General features: G+C 36.6%; 1 protein-coding gene across 1 annotated transcript in view; it reads left to right on the top strand.

Moving 5' to 3' along the window:
- The window catches only part of ERBB4 (erb-b2 receptor tyrosine kinase 4), a 777579-nt gene that overhangs the window by 426789 nt on the left and 325406 nt on the right, over positions 1-25384 (top strand). Inside the window, exons 6-7 of the mRNA XM_068968480.1 lie at positions 19182-19300; positions 22141-22282. Of these exons, the coding sequence (XP_068824581.1) occupies positions 19182-19300; positions 22141-22282 (261 nt within the window). The remainder of the gene's footprint in view (positions 1-19181; positions 19301-22140; positions 22283-25384) is intronic.

Here is a 25384-nt window from a genome sequence, read left to right as displayed (position 1 = left end):
GATGGATTATAGACTAAAAGTATCAAAAGCATGAAATAACTCAAAGTACTAGAAAAAATAGGTAAAAGTTATGATATGATGACTAGTTTTTAAACATTACATAAAAGTTAGAAATTTTAAAGAGGAAAGATTATTTTAAATATAGTGTATTTATTTTTAAAACAAAGTATTTTAATAAAATTTAAAAGATAAAAATTTATGCAAGAAATTTTTAAAAATGTTTTTCTTCACTTATCAATTACAAATTTTTTTTAAAACTAAGTGTTTTCACAATTAGATTGTCAAAGTTAAAAAAATGATAATTCCTTTATCAGTAAGGATTAAAGATATCAGTGAGAATTAAAAATATTATATGTAGACAGGCACAATCTCAATTACTGTCTTGAAAACTTTTGGTTGTGTATTTTGTGCTGTCTTAACTGTCCTACTACCATTGAGCTATAACAGGCTGGTTGACCTATAGACACCTCCAAAGTTGACATTGGTTATTGCTACAATAGCAATTGTACAGAGATCAAATGGCCAACATCCATTGGATCATCAAAAAAGCATGAGAGTTCCAGAAAAACATCTACTTTGCTTTATTGACTATGCCAAAGCCTTTGACTGTGTGGATCACAACAAACTATGGAAAATTCTGAAAGAGATGGGAATACCATACCACCTGACCTGCCTCTTGAGAAATCTATATGCAGGTCAAGAAGCAACAGTTAGAATTCGTTGGAACAACAGACTGTTTCCAAATCAGGAAAGGAGTACGTCAAGGCCGTATATTGTTACCCTGCTTATTTAACTTATATGCAGAGTGTATCATGTGAAATGCTGGGCTGGAAGAAGCACAAGCTGGAATTAAGATTGCTGGGAGATAATATGTGAAACAGATCGCCAGTCCAGGTTCGATGCACGAGAAAGGGTGCTCAGGGCTTGTGCACTGGGATGACCCAGAGAGATTGGATGGGGAGGGAGGTGGGAGGGGGGTTCAGGATGGGGAACACATGTACACCCATGGCTGATTCATGTCAATGTATGGCAAAACCACTACAATATTATAAACTAATTAGCCTCAAATTAAAATAAAAAATTAAAATACTGTGATTTAAAAAAATAACGATTGCTGGGAGAAATATCAATAACATCAGATATGCAGATGACACCTCCTTTATGGCAGAAGGCGAAGAACTAAAGAGCTACTTGATGAAAGTGAAAGAGGGGAGTGAAAATGTTGGCTTAAAACTCAACATGCAGAAAACTATGATCATGGCATCCGGTCCCATCACTTCATGGCAAATAGATGGGGAAACAATGGAAATAATTACAGGCTTTATTTTGGAGGGCTGAAAAATCACTGCAGATGGTGACTAAAGCCATGGAATTAAAAGACGCTTGCTCCTTGGAAGAAAAGCTATGACCAACCTAGATAACATATTATAAAGCAGGGACATTATTTTGCCAACAAAGGTCCATCTAGTCAAAGCTATGGTTTTTCCAGTTGTCATGTGTGGATGTGAGAGTAGGACTATAAAGAAAGCTGAGCACTGAAGAATTAATGCTTTTGGACTGTAGTGTTGGAGAAGACTTCTTGAGAGTCCCTTGGACTGCAACGAGATACAACCAGTCAATCCTAAAGGAAATCAGTCTTGATTATTCATTGGAAGGACTAATACTGTGTTGAAATTCCAATACTTTGGCCACCTGACGTGAAGAACTGACTCATTGGAAAAGACCCTCATGCTAGGAAAGATTGAAGGCAGGAGGTGAAGCGGATGAGACAAGATGAGATACTCTATGGACATGAGTTTGAGCACACTTTGGCAGTTGGTGGTGGAACGGGAAGCCTGGAGTGCTGTCGTTCATGGGATCTCAAAGAGTCCCACACGACTGAGCAACTGAACTGAACTGATTGCTACAGTAAGAAAATATTCTTTTTAATTTTGCATATTTATAGTAACATATTTCTCAAAAACATGTATTGCTTCTGTAGAAATTTAAAAAAGAAAAGAGCAACACTAATTGTATTCCTTTTATTATGATATTTTTTGTAATTTTTGAGGATGTGCAAATTTTTTCCATATCATAGAGATGAAAATTCTTAAAGATATATCAATAAAGCATCAGTTCAGTTCAGTTCAGTTCAGTCACTCAGTCACGTCCGACTCTTTGCGACCCCATGAATCACAGCACGCCAGGCCTCCCTGTCCATCACCAACTCCCGGAGTTCACTCAGACTCACGTCCATCGAGTCAGTGATGCCATCCAGCCATCTCATCCTCTGTCGTCCCCTTCTCCTCCTGCCCCCAATCCCTCCCAGCATCAAAGTCTTTTCCAATGAGTCAACTCTTCACATGAGGTGGCCACAGTACCGGAGTTTCAGCTTTAGCATCATCTCTCCCAAAGAAATCCCACGGCGGATCTCCTTCAGAATGGACTGGTTGGATCTCCTTGCAGTCCAAGGGACTCTCAAGAGTCTTTTCTAACACCACAGTTCAAAAGCATCAATTCTTCGGCCCTCAGTCTTCTTCACAGTCCAATCTCACACCCATACATGACCATTGGAAAAACCATAGCCTTGACTAGACGGACCTTAGTCGGCAAAGTAATGTCTCTGCTTTTGAATACTCTGTATAGGTTGGTCATAACTTTTCTTCCAAGGAGTAAGCGTCTTTTAATTTCATGACTGCAGCCACCATCTGCAGTGATTTTGGAGCCCCAAAAAATAAAGTCAGCCACTGTTTCCACTGTTTCCCCATCTATTTCCCATGAAGTGAGAGAAAGGCAATGCCAAAGAAGGCTCAAACTACCGCACAATTGCACTCATCTCACACGATAGTTAAGTAATGCTCAAAATTCTCCCAGACAGGCTTCAACAATATGTGAACTGTGAACTTCCTGATGTTTAACCTGGTTTTAGAAAAGGCAGAGGAACCAGAGATCAAATTGCCAACATCCTCTGGATCATCGAAAAAGCAAGAGAGTTCCAGAAAAAAACATCTATTTCTGCTTTATTGACTATGACAAAGCCTTTGACTGTGTGGATCACAATAAACTGTGGAAAATTCTGAGAGAGATGGGAATACCAGACCACCTAACCTGACTCTTGAGAAATCTGTATGTAGGTTAGGAAGCAACAGTTAGAACTGGACATGGAACAACAGACTGGTTCCAAATAGGAAAAGGAGTATGTCAAGGCTGTATATTGTCACCCTGCTTATTTAACTTATATGCAGAGTACATCATGAGAAATGCTGGACTGGAAGAAACACAAGCTGGAATCAAGATTGCCAGGAGAAATATCAATAACCTCAGCTATGCCGATGACACCACCCTTATGGCAGAAAGTGAAGAGGAACTAAAAAGCCTCTTGATGAAAGTGAAAGAGGAGAGTGAAAAAGTTGGTTTAAAGCTCAACATTCAGAAAACAAAGATCATGGCATCTGGTCCCATCACTTCATGGGAAATAGATGGGGAAACAGTGGAAACAGTGTCAGACTTTCTTTTGGGGGGCTCCAGAATCACTGCAGATGGTGATTGCAGCCATGAAATTAAAAGACGCTTACTCCTTGGAAGAAAAGTTATCACCAACCTAGATAGCATATTCAAAAGCAGAGACATTACTTTGCCGACGAAGGTCCCTCTAGTCAAGGCTATGGTTTTTCCAGTGGTCATGTATGGATGTGAGAGTTGGACTGTGAAGAAGGCTGAGCACCAAAGAATTGATGCTTTTGAACTGTGATGTTGGAGAAGACTCCTGAGACTCCCTTGGACTGCAAAGAGATCCAACCAGTCCATTCTGAGGAGATCAATCCTGGGATTTCTTTGGAAGGAATGATGCTAAAGCTGAAACTGCAGTACTTTGGCCACCTCATGCGAAGAGTTGACTCATTGGAAAAGACTTTGATGCTGGGAGGGATTGAGGGCAGGAGGAGAAGGGGACGACAGAGGATGAGATGGCTGGATGGCATCACTGACTCAATGGACGTGAGTCTGAGTGACCTCTGGGAGTTGGTGATGGACGGGGAGGCCTGGCATGCTGCGATTCATGGGGTCGCAAAGAGTCGGACATGACTAAGCGACTGAACTGAACTGAACTGAACTGATGAGACCAGATGCCATGATCTTAGTTTTCTGAATGTTGAGCTTTGAGCCAAGTTTTTCTCTCTCCTTTTTCACTTTCATCAAGAGGCTCTTTAGTTCCTCTTCACTTTCTGCCATAAGGGTGGTATCATCTGCATAACTGAGGTTATTGATATTTCTCCCGGCAATCTTGATTCCAGCTTGTGTTTCTTCCAGTCCAGCGTTTCTCATGATGTACTCTGCATATAAGTTAAATAAGCAGCAGGACAATATACAGCCTTGACATACTCCTTTTCCTATTTGGGACCAGTCATAACAGCTTTAAATAATATCTATAGATACATTTATTTATTATAAAATATACATTTTTTTATATAAAATCTTCACTTGAAGCGAATCTCATATATTGTTTTATACTGGCCCTCATCTGAAAACACCACCATGCAGGACAAATTCAGACTTAACTACCCTATATTTTCAATTAGGATGGTGGGAGTAAGTGACACAAACTATCACTTCTTGGCCTTTTGGCTAGGATAAAGTGAAGTAACATAAACTTCTGGGAATCACCAGTCTCAGTTGTGGAGTTAGAGTGCTGTGGCAGGCACTGTTGCACAATGGTTTTTCATAGCCTCTGGGATCATAAAACCTCAGAAGAAGAAAATTTCATCTCCAGTGACTTTACATTCCTGAATTCATTAGAAGACAAATTTGCTGCACACATATAAAAGAAGCAGTAAGATTAGTTTCCTAATTTTCTATTTTGACCTTTGTCTTTGCAATTCTATAATGCTCTCTGACAACTGGATGCAACTTGTTCAGTTCAGTTGCTCAGTCATATCTGACTCTTTGCAACCCCGTCAACCACAGCACACCAGGCCTCCCCCTCCATCACCAACTCCTGGAGTCCACCCAAACCCATGTCCATCGAGTCAGTGATGCCATCCAGCCATCTCATGCTCTGTCATCACCTTCTCCTCCTGCCCCCAATCTCTCCCAGCATCAGAGTCTTTTCCAATGATTCAGCTCTTCCCATCAGGTGGCCAAAGTATTGGAGTTGCAGCTTCAAAATCAGCCCAACCAATGAACAACCAGGACTGATCTCCTTTAGGATGGACTGGTTGGATCTCCTTGCAGTCAAAGGACTCTCAAGAGTCTTCTCCAACACCACAATGCAAAAGCATCAATTCTTTGGCGCTCAGCTTTGGAGTGTAAAGTCACATTCATGTACCCTGACCAACATTAATTTTTTATTGAATTAGATTAGATCAGAAGAAAATAAACCAGATTAGCATACAATAGACAGTATCAAAATGCTCTACCCATAATTAAGGTCAATATAATGCCTTAAAACTTTTCATCATGGATATGTGTACTGAGCCATGATGTAAAATGTTTGTATGGTAAATTATGATGAAAAAAGAAAAACACTGGAAAGAATATCATTTAACTTTTAAGCAAGCAAGATTATCCTTTAAAAAATAATCTCAAACATACCTTCCTTGAGAATAAAAGTAATATTTTGAAAACTTTTTTTTTATATGTTTGAAATGTGTTTCTGGTATAACTATTTTAGGTGGCTTTAAAAATCTATGTTTTTACTAAGACATGAACTCGAAGTTGGACCCTATTTGAGATTCAGTTTTCTCCTCTATAAGATCAGTAGTTAAAAGTCAGTCATATATAAAGGTTCCTAAAATGCTAAATGTAACCTTATTTCTATGGCTTTTGTCATAATTTTGAATACTATTTGAATAATATCTTAGTTTTCATTGCTCATCTTTTGCAGTCATGTTGTTACATAAAATGACTCTAGGAGAAATTATTTTTCTAGAGTTAAAGAAGGTATGTGTAGATCATTTTAGTTATTCACATTTTAAGTGCCAGATGTGAAGATAAAAGGTGAAAATAAACTGATTTGTGCCTCCAAAGTATTTTATTCACAGTATAGACAGTCACAGAAGTACCCAGTTGCAACATAATGGGGTTGGGCTGTAATAGAAATCTGTATGCCATGAAATAAGATCACCAAGAACAAAGTTTGTTGGGGATGCAAAGTAAGGGGTTCTGGGTAGGAGTCAATGAAAGATTAACAAAAGAGATTTCTATTGACTTGACCCTTGAAAATGTGTAAGCATTAGATAGGCAGAAAAGGAGTTTAAAATATAGAAAAAAAGATGAAAAGGAGGCACTTTAATAAATAGACACTTGAGTTCATAATGAGGCCTGGTAACCAGCTAATTTGGCTGTGAGAGAGAGAAGAGAAAAAATTTGAGATTGGATTCCAAGTTAGAGGTTGAATCAGTTAAATCAATGATGGCAGTAGTCACCGAGATCAAGAAGGTAGGCAGAGGTTAGTACTGCAGCTGGACTGAGGATGGAAATAAAAGCTTAGCTATGTCCTTTTTGAATCATAGAGATTTCTTATTCACCCAAGTAGAAATGCCTAATAAACAATCAGTTACTAATTAGAAACTAAGGTGAGATGTTTAGAGATATTGTGAAAAATGGCTGGAGATAGATATTTGAGGTACATCAGAAAAATGCTATAATCAACCCTTTGATAAATGCTTGGCTCTCTGAGGGTCATGAAGAGCATGAGGTACAAGGAGGATTATTCTTAAAATTTATTTTAAATATGAGAGTCTCAAATATTGGACATGAAAAACCTGCCAGTAAAAAATGAAGCTGATTATAGCTGAGAGAATAAAAATAATTTACAATGAAAAAGTAAATTTTAAAAGTAAAGTACAATGCAAAAGTAGTTCAGTAAAAGTAAATTACAATGCAAAAGTCGTTCAAATGGTAAAAAAAATCTGCTTGAAATGCAGGAGACCTGGGTTAAATTCCTGGATGGGGAAGATTCCCTGAAGAAGGGAATGCCACCCACTTCAGTATTCTTGCCTGGAGAATTCCATAGGTCGGAGGAGACTGGTGGGCTACAGTCCAAGAAGTCGCAAAGAGTCGGACATGACTGAATGACTAACATTCTTACTTTGGACTTCCCAGGTGGCACTAGTGGTAAAGAACTTGACTGCCAATGTAGGAAACTGTATGAGACACAGGTTTGATCCTTGGGTGGGAGAGATGCCCTGGAGGGTGGCATGGCAACCCCCTCCAGTATTCTTGCCTGGAGATTCCCATGGACAGAGGAGCCTGGTGGGCTACAGTCCATTGGGTCACAAAGAATCAGACATGACTAAAGTGACAGCACAGAACAGTGTGATTCAAAACTTTGAACTTGGTTATTAATGTACTGGATAACCTAGGGCTCATGCCTGATCAGCTGCTTCAGTTGTGTCTGACTCTTTGTAACCCTATGGACTGTAGCTCTACAGGCTTCTCTGTCCATGGGATTCTCCAGGCAAGGAGACTGGAGTGGGTTGCTATGCCCTCCTCCAGGGGATATTCCTGACCCCAGGGGATATTCAAACCCATGTCTTGGCAAGTAGGTTCTTTACCACTAGTGCCACCTGGGAAGCCCATTAAAACTGTCTAAAACAGGAAAAGAGCATCTTTTCGTCTGGGACAGAAACAACATGAATGGGTTTGGATTTGAATTAAAAAAAAAAAAAAACTAACATAAGAAAGGAATGCATTGATTTATCTGAAGATGGCTAATTTCCAGTTTTCTGGTACTATTAAATGTAGTATTTCACCTTGCATTTGAGCATCATTTGTTATTTTAATTTCCAAATTGAATATTAATAAGTTATTAGATATGGGCTCTGCTGTGATATTAAGAAAATAGATATTGTCTGAAAAACCCTGATGAGGCAGTGATGTCTCTTAGAGACATATGGACATATTTTGAACTTATCCATAAGCAAGTCAATTTATTTGGATTTCAATTTCCTGCTAAAATGAGAATTTTAGACTAATATAATTAATTAATTCAGCAAATATTTATTCATTGCTTTCTTTTTTGCCAATTTTGGAAGGAAACTCATTCACATATATACTGGTTGGGAGAGATTATCTTTATTCCTGTCTGTTGATATTTTGGATAAAGCAGTAGGATAAACAAAGAGGTTGTTTGTGTGTGTGTGTTGTGTGTATGTGTGTATGTTGATGAAGTCTGGATATAAAGATGTTTGGTCTGCTGTAATTCAAACTGATTTGGAAAAGCTGAATGTCAAGTTTTCCTTTTTTTTTTTTTAATTTGTAACATGTCTGTAATATGATCAATCCATTTTTTATCAGTTTATTTTCACTATGTCATTTAATTGTTTATTGTAAGGTGTAGCCATCAATTTTCTTTTTCTCTTCATTTTTTAATGTTTGTGGTTATAGCATCTTTCTTTTTAAAAAAGTAATTTATTTTTATAAAAATATATATATTTTAAGTGCTATTTATGTTTTCATTATGCTGACTCATACACTTCCCTTGTTATCTTGAAATACATACATTCTATGTGTATTTATAAATATATGTATTTTTTTTTCCTGGGAATACTATACAAAAACTCATACTCCCTCTCAATAATACTTTTTATAGTTCGTATAATAAGCAATATTGTTTTTCTATTTTTGAATCCTGACTCATAAACTTTGCTGATGTCAACAGCCTATTAATAAGGGAGAATTTCCCTAGTGGCTGAGAGTGTAGTTTGAAATCAACTTTAAGGTCCCTTAATGAATCACTTAAGCATGTATGTTAAAAATAGATTGAATAAAACTTCATTAAATAAATGAATAAAGTGGCTGGTGATGAAGAATGGATTAGACAAGATTCCCTTCCTATTTGACAATATTCCTAACTAACAGTATTATCTTGTCATAGCCCATGGGTCACCAGGGATATATTTGGGACAAGGGTCAAATTTGATTAGAAGCTGCCAAATCTAGGGATATTTTACTAACTGACTCTAAATGTCAGTAATGGGTTGGCAGGTATTGGCACATGAAGTGTAGCAGCTATAGCATATAGAATTAAACTATTACAATACCTGTAGGCATGTATACCTAATGGTAAGGTCAGTCAGTTCCTTTGAAAAGGTTAAAATCAGACTGCTGCTGCTGCTAAGTCGCTTCAGTTGTGTCCGACTCTGTGCGACCCCATAGACAGCAGTCCACCAGGCTCTGCCATCCCTGGGATTCTCCAGGCAAGAACACTGTAGTGGGTTGCCATTTCCTTCTCCAATGCATGAAAGTGAAAAGTGAAAGTGAAATCGCTCAGTGGTGTCCGACTCCCAGCGACCCCATGGACTGCAGCCTACCAGGCTCCTCCGTCCATGGGATTTTCCAGGCAAGAGTACTGGAGTGGGGTGCCATTGCCTTCTAATTAGGAATAAAATATGTTGCATTTTTTTTCTGATGTGCAAAATGGATATTATTGTGGCAGTTTAGAAAACCCATATATGTTTTTATAGTTCTACTTTGGTAGGTTCAATTATTTTTAAAAATTAGTCTTCTCCAAGAGCCTTTTTCAATGAATATAGGCTTATGCTCTTGGTTAAAATGAGTAACAAATTATTAAAATTCAAAATTCCTTCCCTGTTCAGGTTAGGATATAATCTTTATGTGTCCTGAGGCCTGACCCTATATGACAGCAATTATTTTCAATTATTCTGTGATCTAGTGTGAGATAGGAAGCAGCAGTCCAGTTTAAGACCTGTCTCCATCTCTGCCTTCCCGTACAAATAAATACTTTACCCTTCCTGGAAAGTAATAATAATAGTCAGAGGGTATTTTAAGAGTATTTCCAGAGGTTTGGAAATGTTGGTTTATGATAAAGGGAACTGCTGAAAACCTTGGGGCTCCCAATTAAAAAAAAAAAAAGAATTTCCTGGCCCCTTTCCTGCTGCTGCTGCTGCTGCTAAGTCACTTCAGTCGTGTCCAACTCTGTGCGACCCCAAGGACGGCAGCCCACCAGGCTCCCCCGTCCCTGGGATTCTCCAGGCAAGAACACTGGAGTGGGTTGCCATTTCCTTCTCCAGTTCATGAAAGTGAAAAGTGAAAGTGAAATCGCTCAGTCCTGTCTGACTCTTAGCAACCCCATGGACTGCAGCCCACCACGCTCCTCCGTCCATGGGATTTTCCAGGCAGGAGTGCTGGAGTAGGGTGCCACTGGCTTCTCTGGCCCCTTTCCTAAACTTATTGAATCAGAAAGTAGAAGAGGACCAGACATTTTTACTTTAAATGCCTTTATGTGATTCTTAGAGTCTACCCGGCATTGGTCACACTGATGTGTCTAATTATTCTCCCATGGGAAAATTAATAGTGGTCTTTAGTTTAGTGTTAGTTTCATTAAACTGGATTTTCTACACATTTCATCATGCTCTAGAAGTAATGTGTATTCTTGGATGGTCTTTGAGCTTTATTTGTTTCATTTAAAGTCTAATCTGATAATTGAAGCTTTTTACTTTGGCCACCTGATGCGAAGAACTGACTCATTTGAAAAGACCATGATGCTGGGAAAGATTGAAGGTGGGAGGATAAGGGGATGACAGAGGATAAGATGGTTGGATGGCATCACTGACTCAATGTACATGAGTTTGACTACACTCTGGGAGTTGTTGATGGACAGGGAGGCCTTGCGTGCTGCTGTCCACAGGGTTGCAGCTGAACTGAACTGAGAAGCATGTTACAGAACCCGAAGTGTTCATCTTGGTGGCAGGGGCACAATTTCACCATTCATAGAAATAAATATTGAATTACAATACAATATATATTGGATTACAATCCAACTAGAAAGTACCTCCAGAGAGCATTTCATCAAGTCTGCTGTATTTAATTAAGTGGAGGTCTGAAGCATTCAAAAGAGATTTCCCTTAAATACTGACAAAGACTCAGGAAGCCCATTCAGAGTCTCATTACAGTGTTTTTATCACTCTAATAGTCAATAAATTCTTCCTCACTTTCAACTCAAATCACCTCTGCATTAACCTGAGCATTTTTCTTATTCAAACCTCCAAGTTTGTAACCAAAAACAGCCTAGCACTAAAATTATTCAACATTTATTTAATGGACACAGTGTGTTTCATGAGCACAGTTTGTCGAAATTTGATCAATAAACAGAAATCATCTAGGCAGCATAGATTTGAAGATCTTTGATTGCTAGTTGGAATAAAGTGAAATAAAAATAAAATAAGCATACTTTAAAATGTGCTTAGCAATGTAATTGGGGGCTACCCAGGATACTTGTCATGTAGACAGCTGCTGGTTGGGAGAAAGGAAGAGTTTTCTGTCTCTTATTTATCTGAATATTTTGCCTTCAGAATTAGACACACAATATTTCTTTTCCCCATTTAGGTCTTTTTCTTCCCAAATCTTCCTGCCAGTTTGCACATCAATTATGTTTGCTTAATCTCCCAATTAGGGGTAGAGGGCTTAACAACACTGATAGGAGATCAAAGGGCAGGTCAGTGTGATTAAATTTCAGACAAAAAATAATCAGTCACTCAATCAGTCAAATGGTGGAAGTGACCTAGAGTTGTCCCATTTTCACTGGATAGAATAATGGTTTTCAGCTCTAGACTACATATTTTAAATCCCTTGGGAAGCTTATTAAAAGTATCAAATCCTAGAGCATAGGAGGAAATGTTGATTTAATTGGAATTAGGTGATTCTCAGGCATTTTTTAAAGTACTCTATATCCTGCTATTCCAATGAGGTCTGTGGATTATTAAACTGTGACATAACCTGAGATCTTATTAGAATGGACAGTCTTGGGCCCCACTGATTTTTGACTAGATGAAAATCTTCACTGATGCAAGAATCCCCATACTAAAGCTTGAAAGACCCTTTTCAGTGATCTTATATAAAGCCTTCTTCAGAGTCACTTAATAGAGGAAGTGAAGAGAAGCAGAAGGCAATCAAGGTGAGATGATGGAGGAGATGATGAAGGAGGAAAGGATAGAGAAGAAGGAGAAAAGGGAAAGATAAAAACTTGGGACAGAGATCATTTTACTTTGTTACTGTGACATCAGTGCTCTGATTGTACCACTTATGAATGCTCATTATCCTTTTAGTATCTCATAAGAAGTAAATATTTTATTAATAAATTGCCAAGTTTCTTCAAATAAGATTAATTTGTTCTAAGGGAATAACTTTAAGTATAGTTATTATTATATTTAAAGCAGTAATTAAGTCCTCATTTTTATTACTGAAACACTGATGTCATAAAGCTTCTTATAAACAGTTTGTTTATTTTTTTGAGATGATAGATATTCTCTCAGTAGTGTCCCCTTACTACTCCAAGATGCTTGGCTCTTAAACTTTACCCATTTGATTCTCATGGATATTTTGAATTGATCCCTATTCCCAGTTTCAATTTTACTGACCCTAATAAGCATTTTAATTTCACCTGTTTCATCTTTTATATTAAATAATCACAGATACTGATGTACCACGAAAGAATAAACTAGGTAAAATTCAACCCAAATATTGTAAAGCACCCACTGAAGCAACTTAGAAAAGATACTAAATACGGGGGGGGAAATTAATGAAATAATAGTCAAGCTAGGATGGAAATTAATATAACCAAAGCAATTATAAGTTAATGTTACCGTGGAGGCTAAGTGAATTATCTCATTGATTTCAGGATCTGTTTTTTGTTTTGTATTTCCATCACAATGAAATATGAGTATAGTTTGATGTGTTTAATTCATATTAAGTAATGCTTATTAATCAGCAAGTGCCATTAAATAGATTGTACAAAGGGAAAGTTTTCTTTCTGAAAGCAAAACTCATAACAAAGTGAAGAAATGTTTCTTAATAGTGTCTCAGCATTGTTATAGATTAAGCTTATTGCTGTCTTCTTTTGTTTATTATATCTGTCAAGCAAAGCTTTTTAAATACACTTCATGCTTACTGAACTCCAGGCATGTGAAAACTGACAGCAATTAATGCTTTTCTTTTTTAGTGTTAAATGCATCTTACCTTTAAAATATCAATTATAGACTGTTTCTAATCAAACCCCAGAATTAACTTCTAATATTTAAGTCAAATTTTTTAAAAAATAATGACTTAGAAGAACATTTCTTTGCATGTTCCTGAAGTGGAATGGCATCTCTAAGATCAAAATATCCTGAGAAAATATGAGATAGATGGCCACTCTATGGGAGAAATTGCTATTTTGAAAAATTTAAAGTTGACCACACATATGATTGACTAGTTTAAATGCATGTTTTAACAGTTCCACATTATAGTAATTATTACTGAACGTAAGGTTGTACAGCAGTGGCCACAGGACTGGAAAAGGTCAGTTTTCATTCCAATCCCAAAGAGACTCAATAACAAAGAATGTTCAAAGTACGGTACAATTGCACTCATCTCACCTGCTAGCAAGGTTACACTCAAAATCCTTCAAGCTAGGCTTTAGCAGTATGTGAACTGAGAACTTCTAAATGTGCAAGCTGGGTTTCAAAGAGGTGGAAGAACCAGAGGTCAAATTGCCAACATCCAGTGGATCATGGAGAAAGCAAGGTAGGTCCAGAAAAACACTTACTTCTGCTTCATTGACTACACTAGAGCCTTTGACTGGGTGGGTCACAGCAAACTGTGGAAAATTTTTAAAGAGATGGGAATACCAGACCACCTTATCTATCTCCTGAGGAACCTGTATGTAGGTCAAGAAACAACAGTTAGAACAAGACATGGCACAACAGACTGGCTCCAAATCGGGAAAGAAGTGTGTCAAGTCTGTATATTGTCACCCTGCTTATTTAACTTGTATGCAGAATACATCATGAGAAATGCCAGACTGGATGAAACACAAGCTGGTATCGAGATTGCCGGGAGAAATATCAATAACCTCAGACACACAGATGACACCACCCTCATGGCAGAAAGCAAGAGGAACTAAACAGCCTCTTGATGAAAGTGAAAGAGGAGAGTGGAAAAAGCTGGCTTGAAACTCAGTGTTAAAAAACTAAGATCATGGCATCTGTGCCATCACTTCATGGCAAACAGGAGGGGAAAAAGTAGGGGCAGTGACAGATTTTATCTTCTTGAGCTCCAGAATCACTGCAGATGGTGACTGCAGCCATGAAATTAAAAGACACTTGCTCTCTGGAAGGAAAGTTATGACAAATCTAGCCAGCATATTTAAGAGCAGAGACATCACTTTGCTGACAAAGGGCCATACATTCAAAGCTGTGGTTTTTGCAGTAGTTATGTATGGATATGAGAGTTCTACCATAAACAACGCTGAGCACCAAAGAATTGATTCTTTTGAGTTATGGTGCTAGAAAAGACTCTTGAGACTCCTGTGGACTGAAAGGACATCAAATCAGTCCATTCTAAAGTAAATCATCCCTAATATTCATTTGAAATACTGATGCTGAAGCTGAAGCTCTAGTACTTTTTTCACCTGATGTGAAGAGCCAACTCATTGGAAAAGACCCCACTTAAAGGAAAGACTGAAGGCAAAAGAGAAGAGGCTGCAGAGGATGAGATGATTACATAGTCACCCACTCACTCAATGAACATGAATTTGAGCAAATTCTGGGAGATAATGGAGGACAGAAGAGCCTGGCATGCTGTAATCTATGGGGTTCCAAACAGTCAGACATGACTTAGCTACTGAACAACAGCAACAATCAAGGTTGCACTGTGTTCATTCTTTTTCTAATGTATTATTTTTACATTTAAATAGTATAATGATGAGATAAATTATTCACATGAACATTTATTAAATAATGTATTAAAATACAATTATGGTTATTTGTTTAAATGTTATCTACATTAATTTCCTAATTTAGTAGGAAAGACCAAAGTATATAAATGAAGAGAAATGGAAACATTTTGTATAGTTAGCTTAAAGCACCATAGAGTAAAACATGGAAATTAACACCTAGACATATATGTCTAGTATTAAAGTACAGGATGATTTATAGAATATGATTGCTGTTTCACGTCATGTTATTTTCCAGCTAAGCAATGCCTGTCAACCAAAAGCAAATTAGTAGACTGTCCTGTGATAACACTGATTTCATGTCTAGTAATATGATCACTTAGCATGAGTCTACCATTTCAATTAGCAACTCTTAATACTTTGAAGTCCACGGGATGTGACTCAGATGGTAAAGAATCTTCCTCCAGTTCAGGAGAGCTGGGTTTGATCCCTAGGTTGGGAAGATCCCCTTGAGAAGGGAATGGCATCTCACTCCAGTATTACCTGGAGAATTTCATGGACAGGAGAGCCTGGCAGGCTGCAGTCCATGGGGTCACAAAGAGTTGGACACAACTGAGCGACTAACACAACAATACGTTGAAAGAGCCTTGTTGAATCTGAAAGAAAGAAATTGTATTTGAATCTGTTCTTTCCAAAAATGTCTATTAAACTATTTCCTTTATATGATATTAATTACTAATTAGGACATCTAAATAAATGTAACAATTGGTTAAAAATAAGATTAAGCACAATGTATGAATATTAGCATTAATGAGTAGATAAAATTAATTGACTATATTTCATATATATAATACATATGTAATATGTATGTAAACTCATAGTGTTCTGTTAGTTGCTCAGTCATGTCTGATTCTTTGTGACCCCAAGGACTGCAGCCCGCCAGGCTCCTCTATCCCCAGAATTATACAGGCAGGAATACTGCAGTGGGTTGCCATTCCCTTCTCTAGGCGATCTTCCCAAACTAGGGATTGAAACCAGGTCTCCAGCATTTCAGGCAGATTCTTTACCATCTGAGCCAAATCCCATGGACTGCAAGGAGATGAAACCAGTCAATCCTAAAGGAACCTGATTATTCATTGGAAGGATTGATGCTAAAACTGAAGCTCCAACACTTTGGCCACCTAATGCAAAGAGCCAACTCATTAGTAAAGATCCAGATGCTGGGAAAGGTTGAAGATAGGAGGAAGAGGGGACAATAGAGAATGAGATGGTTGAATGGCATCACCAGCTCAATGCACATGACTTTGAGCAAACCCCAGAAGATAGTGAAGGACAGGGAAGCCTGACATGCTGCAGTCTATGGGGTTGCAGAGTTGGACATGACTGAGTGAGTGAACAACAACATATGTATGTGTATGTATAATGTGTTTATAAATACAAATAAAATTTACATGGATCCAGGTACAGTTCTAACACTGGAATATACCATAAAACAAAGAAAGTGTAATAAATGAGTTGTAAAATATATGAGATGGTGATAGATGCTATAACAGAGATACAAGGGGGAAGAAGGGGAAGGAGGAAAGAGGACAAGAAGAGAGAGGAGGAAAGTCCGTAAGGCATCAGTGGTTTGGAAAGGATTTAGCTTATGTATTAAGTAAGGATAGACTTCATTGAGAAGGTAAGATTAGAGCAAAGACTTGAAGGTTTAGGGGCAGGTCAAATTGACTTATTTTGTAGTATTTTATACTAGAATATTTACAGAAGAAATTACTTCAAAATAATTACCTACATTGCAAATATCAAATATGCTCTCATATATGTGATCTGAAATTTTGTTCTGTTTCAAAACCTTTAAACTTACATGAAATATCATATGACAATTTTTACAGAATAAAAACAAGAGAGAGGATGAGTTCAAGTACTGTTTTAGTTTAAACTTTATTTGTTATTTGTTGACTACATAGGGAGGAATGTAATAATTTCAAATGGAAAAATATAAAAATTATATAGTTTATGAATATAATCATCATGTTCAATTGAAAAAGACCCTAGTGAATCTATGGAATCATGAAATAATCAATGGTAGAATATAAGGATCTAATAATAGACACAAATAATGATTGTAAGGTATTTTCACTTTGGTACGCTCTGTTTCTTAGTATTTTAATATTTGTCTGTTTACATTTTCAGTGCCCTACCCATTTAACTGTCAATATATTTCCTTTTCCTCTAATAAGTGTGTTATGGACTCAATAAACAGATATTTCTGAGTTGGCATTATGTGACTTTTGTTACTTGGAGGGAATACTTATTTAGTGTCTATTAACTGCCAAACAAAATACCAGGGATATAAATATGAATAACATGACATACTTCAGTAAAATGCTCTAATAGTTTACTGGGGGAGCAGACATGGAAAAAATAAATACAATATGTTACAGTAAGCACAATAATAATATCTAATGGTTGCTGAGCACTATTAATAGGAGCCATGTTAGGCACTATACCCATATCTCTATTTGTGTCTTCAAGTCCATTACACAGGAACTCATACTAATCCCATATTAAAAATGGTGAAGTGAAATACAGAGTGGCGAGATAACATGTCATATCACAAGAACAAAATCTGAATTTGAGTTTGAATGATCCTAGACCCTCAGAGCTCATAGATTCATGTATTAACTTTGCCTTCTTGGTTGTTCAGAAGCATGTACATCAGATTAACTCAGAATGGAGCTGTGTCTGAAAAAGTTTCAGAACAAAACCAGAACATTAAGTTGATCTTATGGATGAGTATTTGCTAGACAGAGAAGACAGTTTATTTTATTTTATTTTTTGTCATGAAGGAATATACTGTGACAAGGCAGTGAAAATCACAAATGCATACCATGAAAGGAACTGAGGATCACAAGTGGTGTTTCTGTGTGTCTGAATGTGAAGATCGATTGAGAGTAGTGAGAGATGGCAGTAGAAATAGAAATGGTGGTCAATTGATGGAGGACTTTTATCCCTTGCTATGGGTTTACAGCTCTATTGCAGAGTTGGAAAGTAAGATTCATACAGAGGAAGTACTGACACTGATTTATATGCAACAGCTTATATTTTCAAGTCATTACTTTTATTATGGCATACAGGGTTATTTGTGACCTGAGAGACCTTTTAGAAGGCTATGCAATATTTAGAGGTAAATCTCAGAAAGAAGTTGGCATAGAGAGCAGGGAAGAAAAGAAAACATCTATTGGTAGTACTTGGGAGTTTTATTAAGTGTGAAAACTGAGGGTAGAGGAAAAGGAGAACTAGAATACATGTCCAAAATTTTAGCTGAAGTGTTGGATGGATGAGTTTATCAGTAATTGAGGTAAGGGAACAAATAAGAGAGAGATACCCTTTGGTGGAGGTGGGGAAAGGATGCATTCCATTGTGTGCATATAAATAGGGAATTTTCCAGACAATGAGAAATGCATGTCGCATCTTGATAGAGATTTCAGAGCTGAATCTAATGTCATCTACCTAGAGATAGTATACAAAATAGAGAAGCTTTGAAGAACTCAAAGAGGTGGGAAGAAACAAGGCTGAAGAAATACAGAACCAAGAAATGATGGGTTACACATATGTTGTATAATTCGTTTCTCTATGTACTTTAAAAATATCTCTTTGGAATAAGTATGATAAGCAGAAATGTGTCCCTTAATGCTATGCTTTTGTTGTCCAGTGTATATAGCTTGATTTACTAAAGTAAACCTTGACAGCATGATGCTGTCAACTAAGACTGAAGAATGTTATAAGAAAAACTAATGGAAATTTTTATTGTGTTTACTATGAATATGTCTTCCTCCTTCCTTCCTATTTCTTTGAGGATATTTCTCTATTCCTTGTAAGTCCCTCTTTTTGAGAAATTTTGGTAGAAATTTCACTTAAATCTCAGGAATGGAAACGTTTGTGCTACTACAGAGGCGTTATCTACCTATCTTTGTCTATCTATGTTTATCTATCTACCTACCTATTTGTCTGTCACCTATCCATTTATCACCCATCATCTATCTATCTGATAGGAGTGATATAAAGTATAATGTGAAGGATGTAAGAGTTTATGTTTTCATTTTTTGCATTGGCTAGCAAAAATCAGGGACTCATTTCTGGGGACACGTTCTGCTGTAGGCCCTCACGGTGCACATTGTAAATAGACTTTGCTGCTGACTCCATTTTTAGCAACCTTGCCAGAATGCCTCTCATTCAATTTTTTCTAAATTTGATTCTTTCTTCCTAATTGTGTGATTTTTGTAAAGCACTGTGTTTGCTTGAAAAAGAATGGATCTAAAAACAAATTCATGTATTAATTTTGAAGGATTTTGTAGAGTAATTTTGATTAATTGCCAACTTCAGGCAGTAAATGTTTGCTGAGCTGAGTCAGTGATGGTTGAGCATATTGTTACTTACTCCAGGGCTCAGCTTTTCTCAGCTACTCCAAATCACCTTAAGTTTCTCTTGGCGGCTGACTTTGATGAGGCGCTCTCTCTGTCTTCTGCAGTGACAAGGACTGTGTGTGCGGAACAGTGTGATGGCAGATGCTATGGACCCTACGTGAGTGATTGCTGTCACCGAGAATGTGCTGGGGGCTGCTCGGGACCGAAGGACACCGACTGCTTTGTGAGTCTGGCAGCTCTCCCTTTCACTCTCTGATCCTCCCTTTCCTCCTAGTCTGACTCAGGTATATCAAATCTTTAACATCACTTGTGGTAAAGAACCCACTTGCCAATGCAGGAGGTGTGAGATGCAGGTTCAGTCCCTGGGTGGGTAAGATCCCTTGGAGGAGGGCATGGCAACTCTCTCCAGTATTCTTGCCTGGAGAATCCTCATGGACAGAGGAAACTGGAAGGCTACAATCACAAAGAGTCAGACATGACTGAAGTGACTTGGCATGCATGCAAGATAAGATCAGATGTTACTATTTTAGGGTTAAGAAAGATGCTGTGATTTCCTGAAAGTCATTCGCTTACTGGGTGGCTATCGATTAACTAGGATTGTTCTGCCCTAGAATAAATGTATTATGCCTTTCTGATATAGTTTATATTACAAGTGAGATTGAATTGGACAGTCTAAAGGAGAACATATGAATATCTTTAAAAAAGCTAACAGTATCCTTCCAAAATTTACCGTGATTACCTGCGTATGTTATTGCATCACTGAGTTGAGTCTTCTGAGTGGGGGCACTTGTATTTTCTCTCTCAAATATAAATTCAAGATTAAAGCAGATAAATTTATGAATTAAACTGTCTTATAGTTTATATTGTTTACAAGCTAATATTATTCAAAATTTATAAGATTTACAAATGCGTGCTTAAAGCAATTTATATGCTAATCTGTGTGATTTTATTTTAGAAGAGGACACTTTTACATCCTCAAAATTAACATTTATAGCTTGTCGGGGCCACTTTTTAATTACTTTTTGATATCCCTGATAAAGTTCTTTCTATTCCATTGAATATATACAGGCAATTCTGTGAGTTACAGTTAATGCAGTTTCATACACACAGAGCATTAGTTTCATTTTAAGCCAAAAATCATAAAATAATAAACAATTTTTGTTGCTAAAATGTACGCAGGAATATATTTTGTTCCTCCACATCAAATATCCATAGAAAAAACAGATGCATTTAGAACTGATGATTTTTTTTTTTCAAATTGGCACTTAATTCTGCTCAAGCAAACCATAGATTATACCTCTCATGATATAGAAACACAGTAATTTATTACTTCTCTTGATGTCACAAAAAACTTAATTTGTCTGTCCTAATTTTATAGTGAAACAAATGTGTAGGGAGAAAAGAAGGAAGGAGAGGGAAATATTAAAAATGTACACAAGATGCTCAGCAGACCCTTTCCCTTACCTCTCACCAGACATGAGATGTAAGCTTGATCTGAAAGATGCTGAACAGGGATTGTGTTAGCAATTCCAAAACAGTACTGACAATAAAAATGAACAATAGCTCTTAACTTTCACTTAGAAGTTTTTCACTGAATTTTTTTTCATGGTTCCCTTATCACGATAAGCAGAATGCCGAGTGAGCTTCAGAATTCTCATTTCACTACTTTTATGAAATGGTCCACTGATTCCACTTTGGCATTTGGTAGAGAATGTTCAAGAATGCCAGACCAAGGCCTTGGTGTAAGTTATTGTTTTGTATGCTGTCTGGAAGGTAAACTTGTTTGATCTCTCTGGCTTATGTCCCTTTTTTGCCAAGCAATCTGAGCGCAACACTGTATAAAATATATTAGTAAAGCAATTATGAGGACACATGAAGTTTTATAGCCATAAATGAAAGCTTACTGAGTTTTCTAGATTGGTTTTTATTAGATTCTTCCTGGAAAGTGTCATCTTAGAGAATAATATATCATCAGTGAGTCTTGTTCTGATTATGCATCTCATAGACCATCATCAGGGAATTGTCATGTTTGTGATAAAGTGCTTGCTAAAGCAACAATTGATTAAGAAAATGTTTTGAGGAAACAGAATAAATTAGTGCTTATTAATAACCATACATCTAATTTATGCTGATATGTAAAATATAGCTTGAGTTCACATTAGCTTGCTTTCCAAAGCCTAAAGTATTCTTATGCAGGTTTAAATTGTTTAATTAAGAGAATTAGTCCATCTCTTTTGCTAAACACATGTTTTATATACTTATATATGTACTTTTTATCTACTTTTTTATATCGAATACCTAACTTCTGGGTGGTACAATTGTTTTTAATTGTTTTCAAATGCATTTGAACATATTAACAAATAGAAGTCTCAGGAAAAATATATAAATCAGCAGAAACAAATTTATTTGAACTTGACTTTTAGGAAAAGGTACAACCATATAGGAAAAAGGTATCATATTATTCAATGATAGACTAAGTATAGCTACTTCTTTACGTTTTGGCATCGCATCCCACTACATTTACATTTGGCTAGTCACCTGACAGAGACTTTTCTTTTAAGTCCAGTTTGAATGACCATCACAAAGTTATCTCACTATACAGTGAGGATGAACAGATTCACAAGGTTACTTGAGTCACCAAATTCGTCAAATACCAGCTTTAAGGAAACTCTAGCCTATACAATTGAATATTTAGTTTCCACTGCCAGACTCTAAAACTCAGCATAAACCCTTTGAATAATAAATTTTCACTATAATCTAACTTTAATAATTTAAATCAATTTCCAGTTTAGAAATTAATGGAGAGACACCAAGAAATATGAACATTAGAAGGTATATTTGGTGAGCTGGAAAAAGTTTTTAAAATTAAGAAATACAAAATAAACATTAACTTAAAAAATAAATCCTGATTAATAAAAAATTGTCAAAGTTTCCAGTTTTTATGAAATTGATATATGCTAAGCAATTAATACACCTTTATCACACAACTGTTGTAACAGTGTCCCTTTAACAAATATTATGAAGGTTGTTTCAAAAATGAAATTAATTTTTGCTGTGTTGCAGGCATGCATGAATTTCAATGACAGTGGAGCATGTGTTACTCAGTGTCCACAAACTTTTGTCTACAATCCTACTACCTTTCAACTGGAGCATAACTTCAATGCAAAATACACCTATGGAGCATTTTGTGTCAAGAAGTGCCCACGTAAGTAACAAAATAAGAATAGCCAAGTTAATTAACTCATTGTTTTAAAGCAAAGTAATTTCATGGAAACTTATCATAATTTGAAACTTGTGACATATCATGAATTACTTTGGTATTGATATTATTATTGTTTCACATAAAAAGGAATTAAAATTCAAAAAAATTGAAGTGATTGGTTCATGATCTTAGCAAATGAGTGACATGTTTGAGGTTAGAGTACATTGTCATTCATTGACTTCTAAACTCATTATTTTCACTATATGTCAATATTTTTGCACATGACATTGTTCTTCAAAAAAATGATTAAGTAGCAGCAAACTATGTAATGATCAAGGTCTTCTTCTAATAACAATGAATTTTCACCTAAAGTGATCTTATTATTTATTTGTAATAGAATGTATAAAATAGTTTTGAGGGCATGCTAAGGAATCTTTACCAAATTGAAAACTCATCCTGGGGATTCAAAATGACCAGCTTAATTTTTATCAAGAATAGTATATATTTTGATATTTGTTCAAGTCCATTTTTTTGCTTGGAGAGACCACTGAGACATTTCTTTGATGTTTTACTTTTTTGATGGCTGAAAAAAAAAAACTCATTTGTCCATATACTAAATTAAGAGACTTTACATTCTACATCGCATAGACATTTATTTTTTTGATTTGTGCATAGGATGGAATAGGACGTGTAAGAGACATGAGATTAGAATGGCTTTGATTATAGCTCTGGCCAATTATTCACTGTGTGATTTTTAATGAACTACTTAATTTCCTAGGTTTCACTTGTAACTCAGTAAAGAAACTGCCTGCAATGAAGGAGACCCGGGTTTGGCCTCTGGGTCGGGAAGATGCTCTGGAGAAGGAAATGGCAACCCACTCCATTGTTCTTGCCTGGAATCCCATGGACAGAGAAGCCTGGCAGACTATGGGGTCCATGGCAATAGTCCATGAGGTCGCAAGAGTCGGACACATCTTGGCGACAAAACCACCACTACCACTTAATTTTCTCTTTTCTCCTTTTTAAAACACGAAAAATCAAATTTACCCTCTCTCTTTCCCAGAAATAATATAAAGATCAAAGTGATAGGGAATAAGTTTCATAGGAATAGTATATAAAATCAAGTCTTTGAAAGCAATGATGATTCCAGTCATTATTATTATTTTATATTGATTAGATGAATAAATATGCATATATGCATACACATATATATGCATTTGTATGTTAAATAATTTTATAACCAAACTCATGGTTTTGATCTGATAATTTATCATCTAAAAGTTACCCTATATTTACTATCTACTATCTTGCAAACTACAGGGCTTAAGAGTATCTTTCATAGAATGAGGCTAGATGACAAATTTTTTTCCTTTCTTAGACAAATGTCCTCCCCCTTCTTAAACTATATCCTTCATAGTGGCTCTGAAGTCTCTCAACTCCTAAACTACAAGAGGTCAAAATCTAAGGACTGTTTTTTGAAATGACATGCCCAGTTACCATAGTTAAAGTAACTCAAACGTTCTTTTATGGATTAGTTTAGATCTATCCAATTACACAATAATTTAAAGCACTTCATTATTTATCTATGTAAAATTCAAATCTTTGAGGGACCTTGACTATGCTAAACTGTAGCTATCTTGGGAAACCAAGATGTTTAGCTTCTAAATACTGGTCTACAATTCCTAATCCAGAATTTTGAAATTCAAAACCTAAATAATACATATTTTTTGAAACTTATTGACTTCAAAACTTAAACTTTTTATGAAGATACTTATAATCTTTTTTATTTATTTCACTTGACATAAGCTGCTACAAAAATGTGGATTTTTTAAATAAGAGGTATTCCTAAAGACCTTGCAGAAAGGATGGTTACATCTGTTACAGTTTGGGTTCCCATGCTACAGAGATTTTGGTTGTTAACAAATGTTCTTGGGATCAGGACCCATGAGAAAAGGAAAAGAAGTGAGCTCAGACTGTGATACAGTCTTAGCAAGGTGTCTCTTCTGTGACAGATGCTCTCTAGTGGATATTAACTTAGAATACAAAGATCATCACACTTTATACCCACTCCCATGGATTCAAATATATCCCTCCACCCTAGACTGCTTTCAATTCCAGTTCCAGATCTTCTAGCATTTCTTCTCTCAGAACAAGACACTGCTCATGTTGTTGCTGTTGTATTAGTTGCTCAGTTGTTTCTGACTCTTGCAACCCCATGGACTGTAGCCCACCTGGCTCCTCTGTCCATGGAATTCTCCAGGCAAGAATACTAGCTATTCCTTTCTTCTGGGGACTTCCGGACCCAGGAATCAGACCTGGGTCTCTTGCATTGCATTCAGGTTCTTTACCATTTGAGGTCATATTTACTCTAAACTCATATTTATTCCATACAAAGTAAAGGATCCTTTGTACTACCCAGAACTATGCCCATTGGTAGAATTTTTACTTGCCACTCTTCCAGTCCACTCCTGACTGAGGCTGCAAGGCAGGTACCATGCATTTTCAGTTGCCTGCACCTACATCCCAAGATTAGTTTTTGTACCCCTCTGACCTCTTGTCATACTTGCCCTCTCTTGGTTCCCCATGTAGCCATAGATATGAGCTTAGTAAAAGGTGCCAGCACAGTGGTCAGTGGATAATGTAGGGATTTGGAACACTTGCTTATGCAGTTTACTGTGTGAGTGCCCCAGCTCATATCAATTCCAAATTCACTGCTTCCATCTTACAATGGATTTCCGTTGGCCCTACTCAAAATTATGATGTCATGGTTTTTAACAAAACTTTGTTTGTGATGGGCAATTCGGACTACATGATCAATCAATTACCCATGGTTACGTAATCCATCTCTACCACAACCCAGAAGCATGTCAGGAGTTATTTATTAAATGGGGTATAATTCCTAGGGGTCTCTGATGTGATTTTCCAGTTGAAACTTGCCATAACTCCACATGGCATATTTTCCCACCATACATACTTCTAATATTATAGAATAAGTATATTAGAATATTCTATAATATTCTAATATTATAGAAGTATGTACGGGTTTTATGATCCAAATAACAGGATTGCTTGCAGTCCAGCCTAGACTTGCACTATTTGCCTTTC

The sequence above is a fragment of the Capricornis sumatraensis genome, chromosome 3 (assembly GCF_032405125.1).
Source record: "Capricornis sumatraensis isolate serow.1 chromosome 3, serow.2, whole genome shotgun sequence".
Taxonomy (NCBI): domain Eukaryota; kingdom Metazoa; phylum Chordata; class Mammalia; order Artiodactyla; family Bovidae; genus Capricornis; species Capricornis sumatraensis.
Note: the sequence above shows the minus strand (reverse complement) of the source record. Positions and strands in the feature narration are given on the sequence as shown.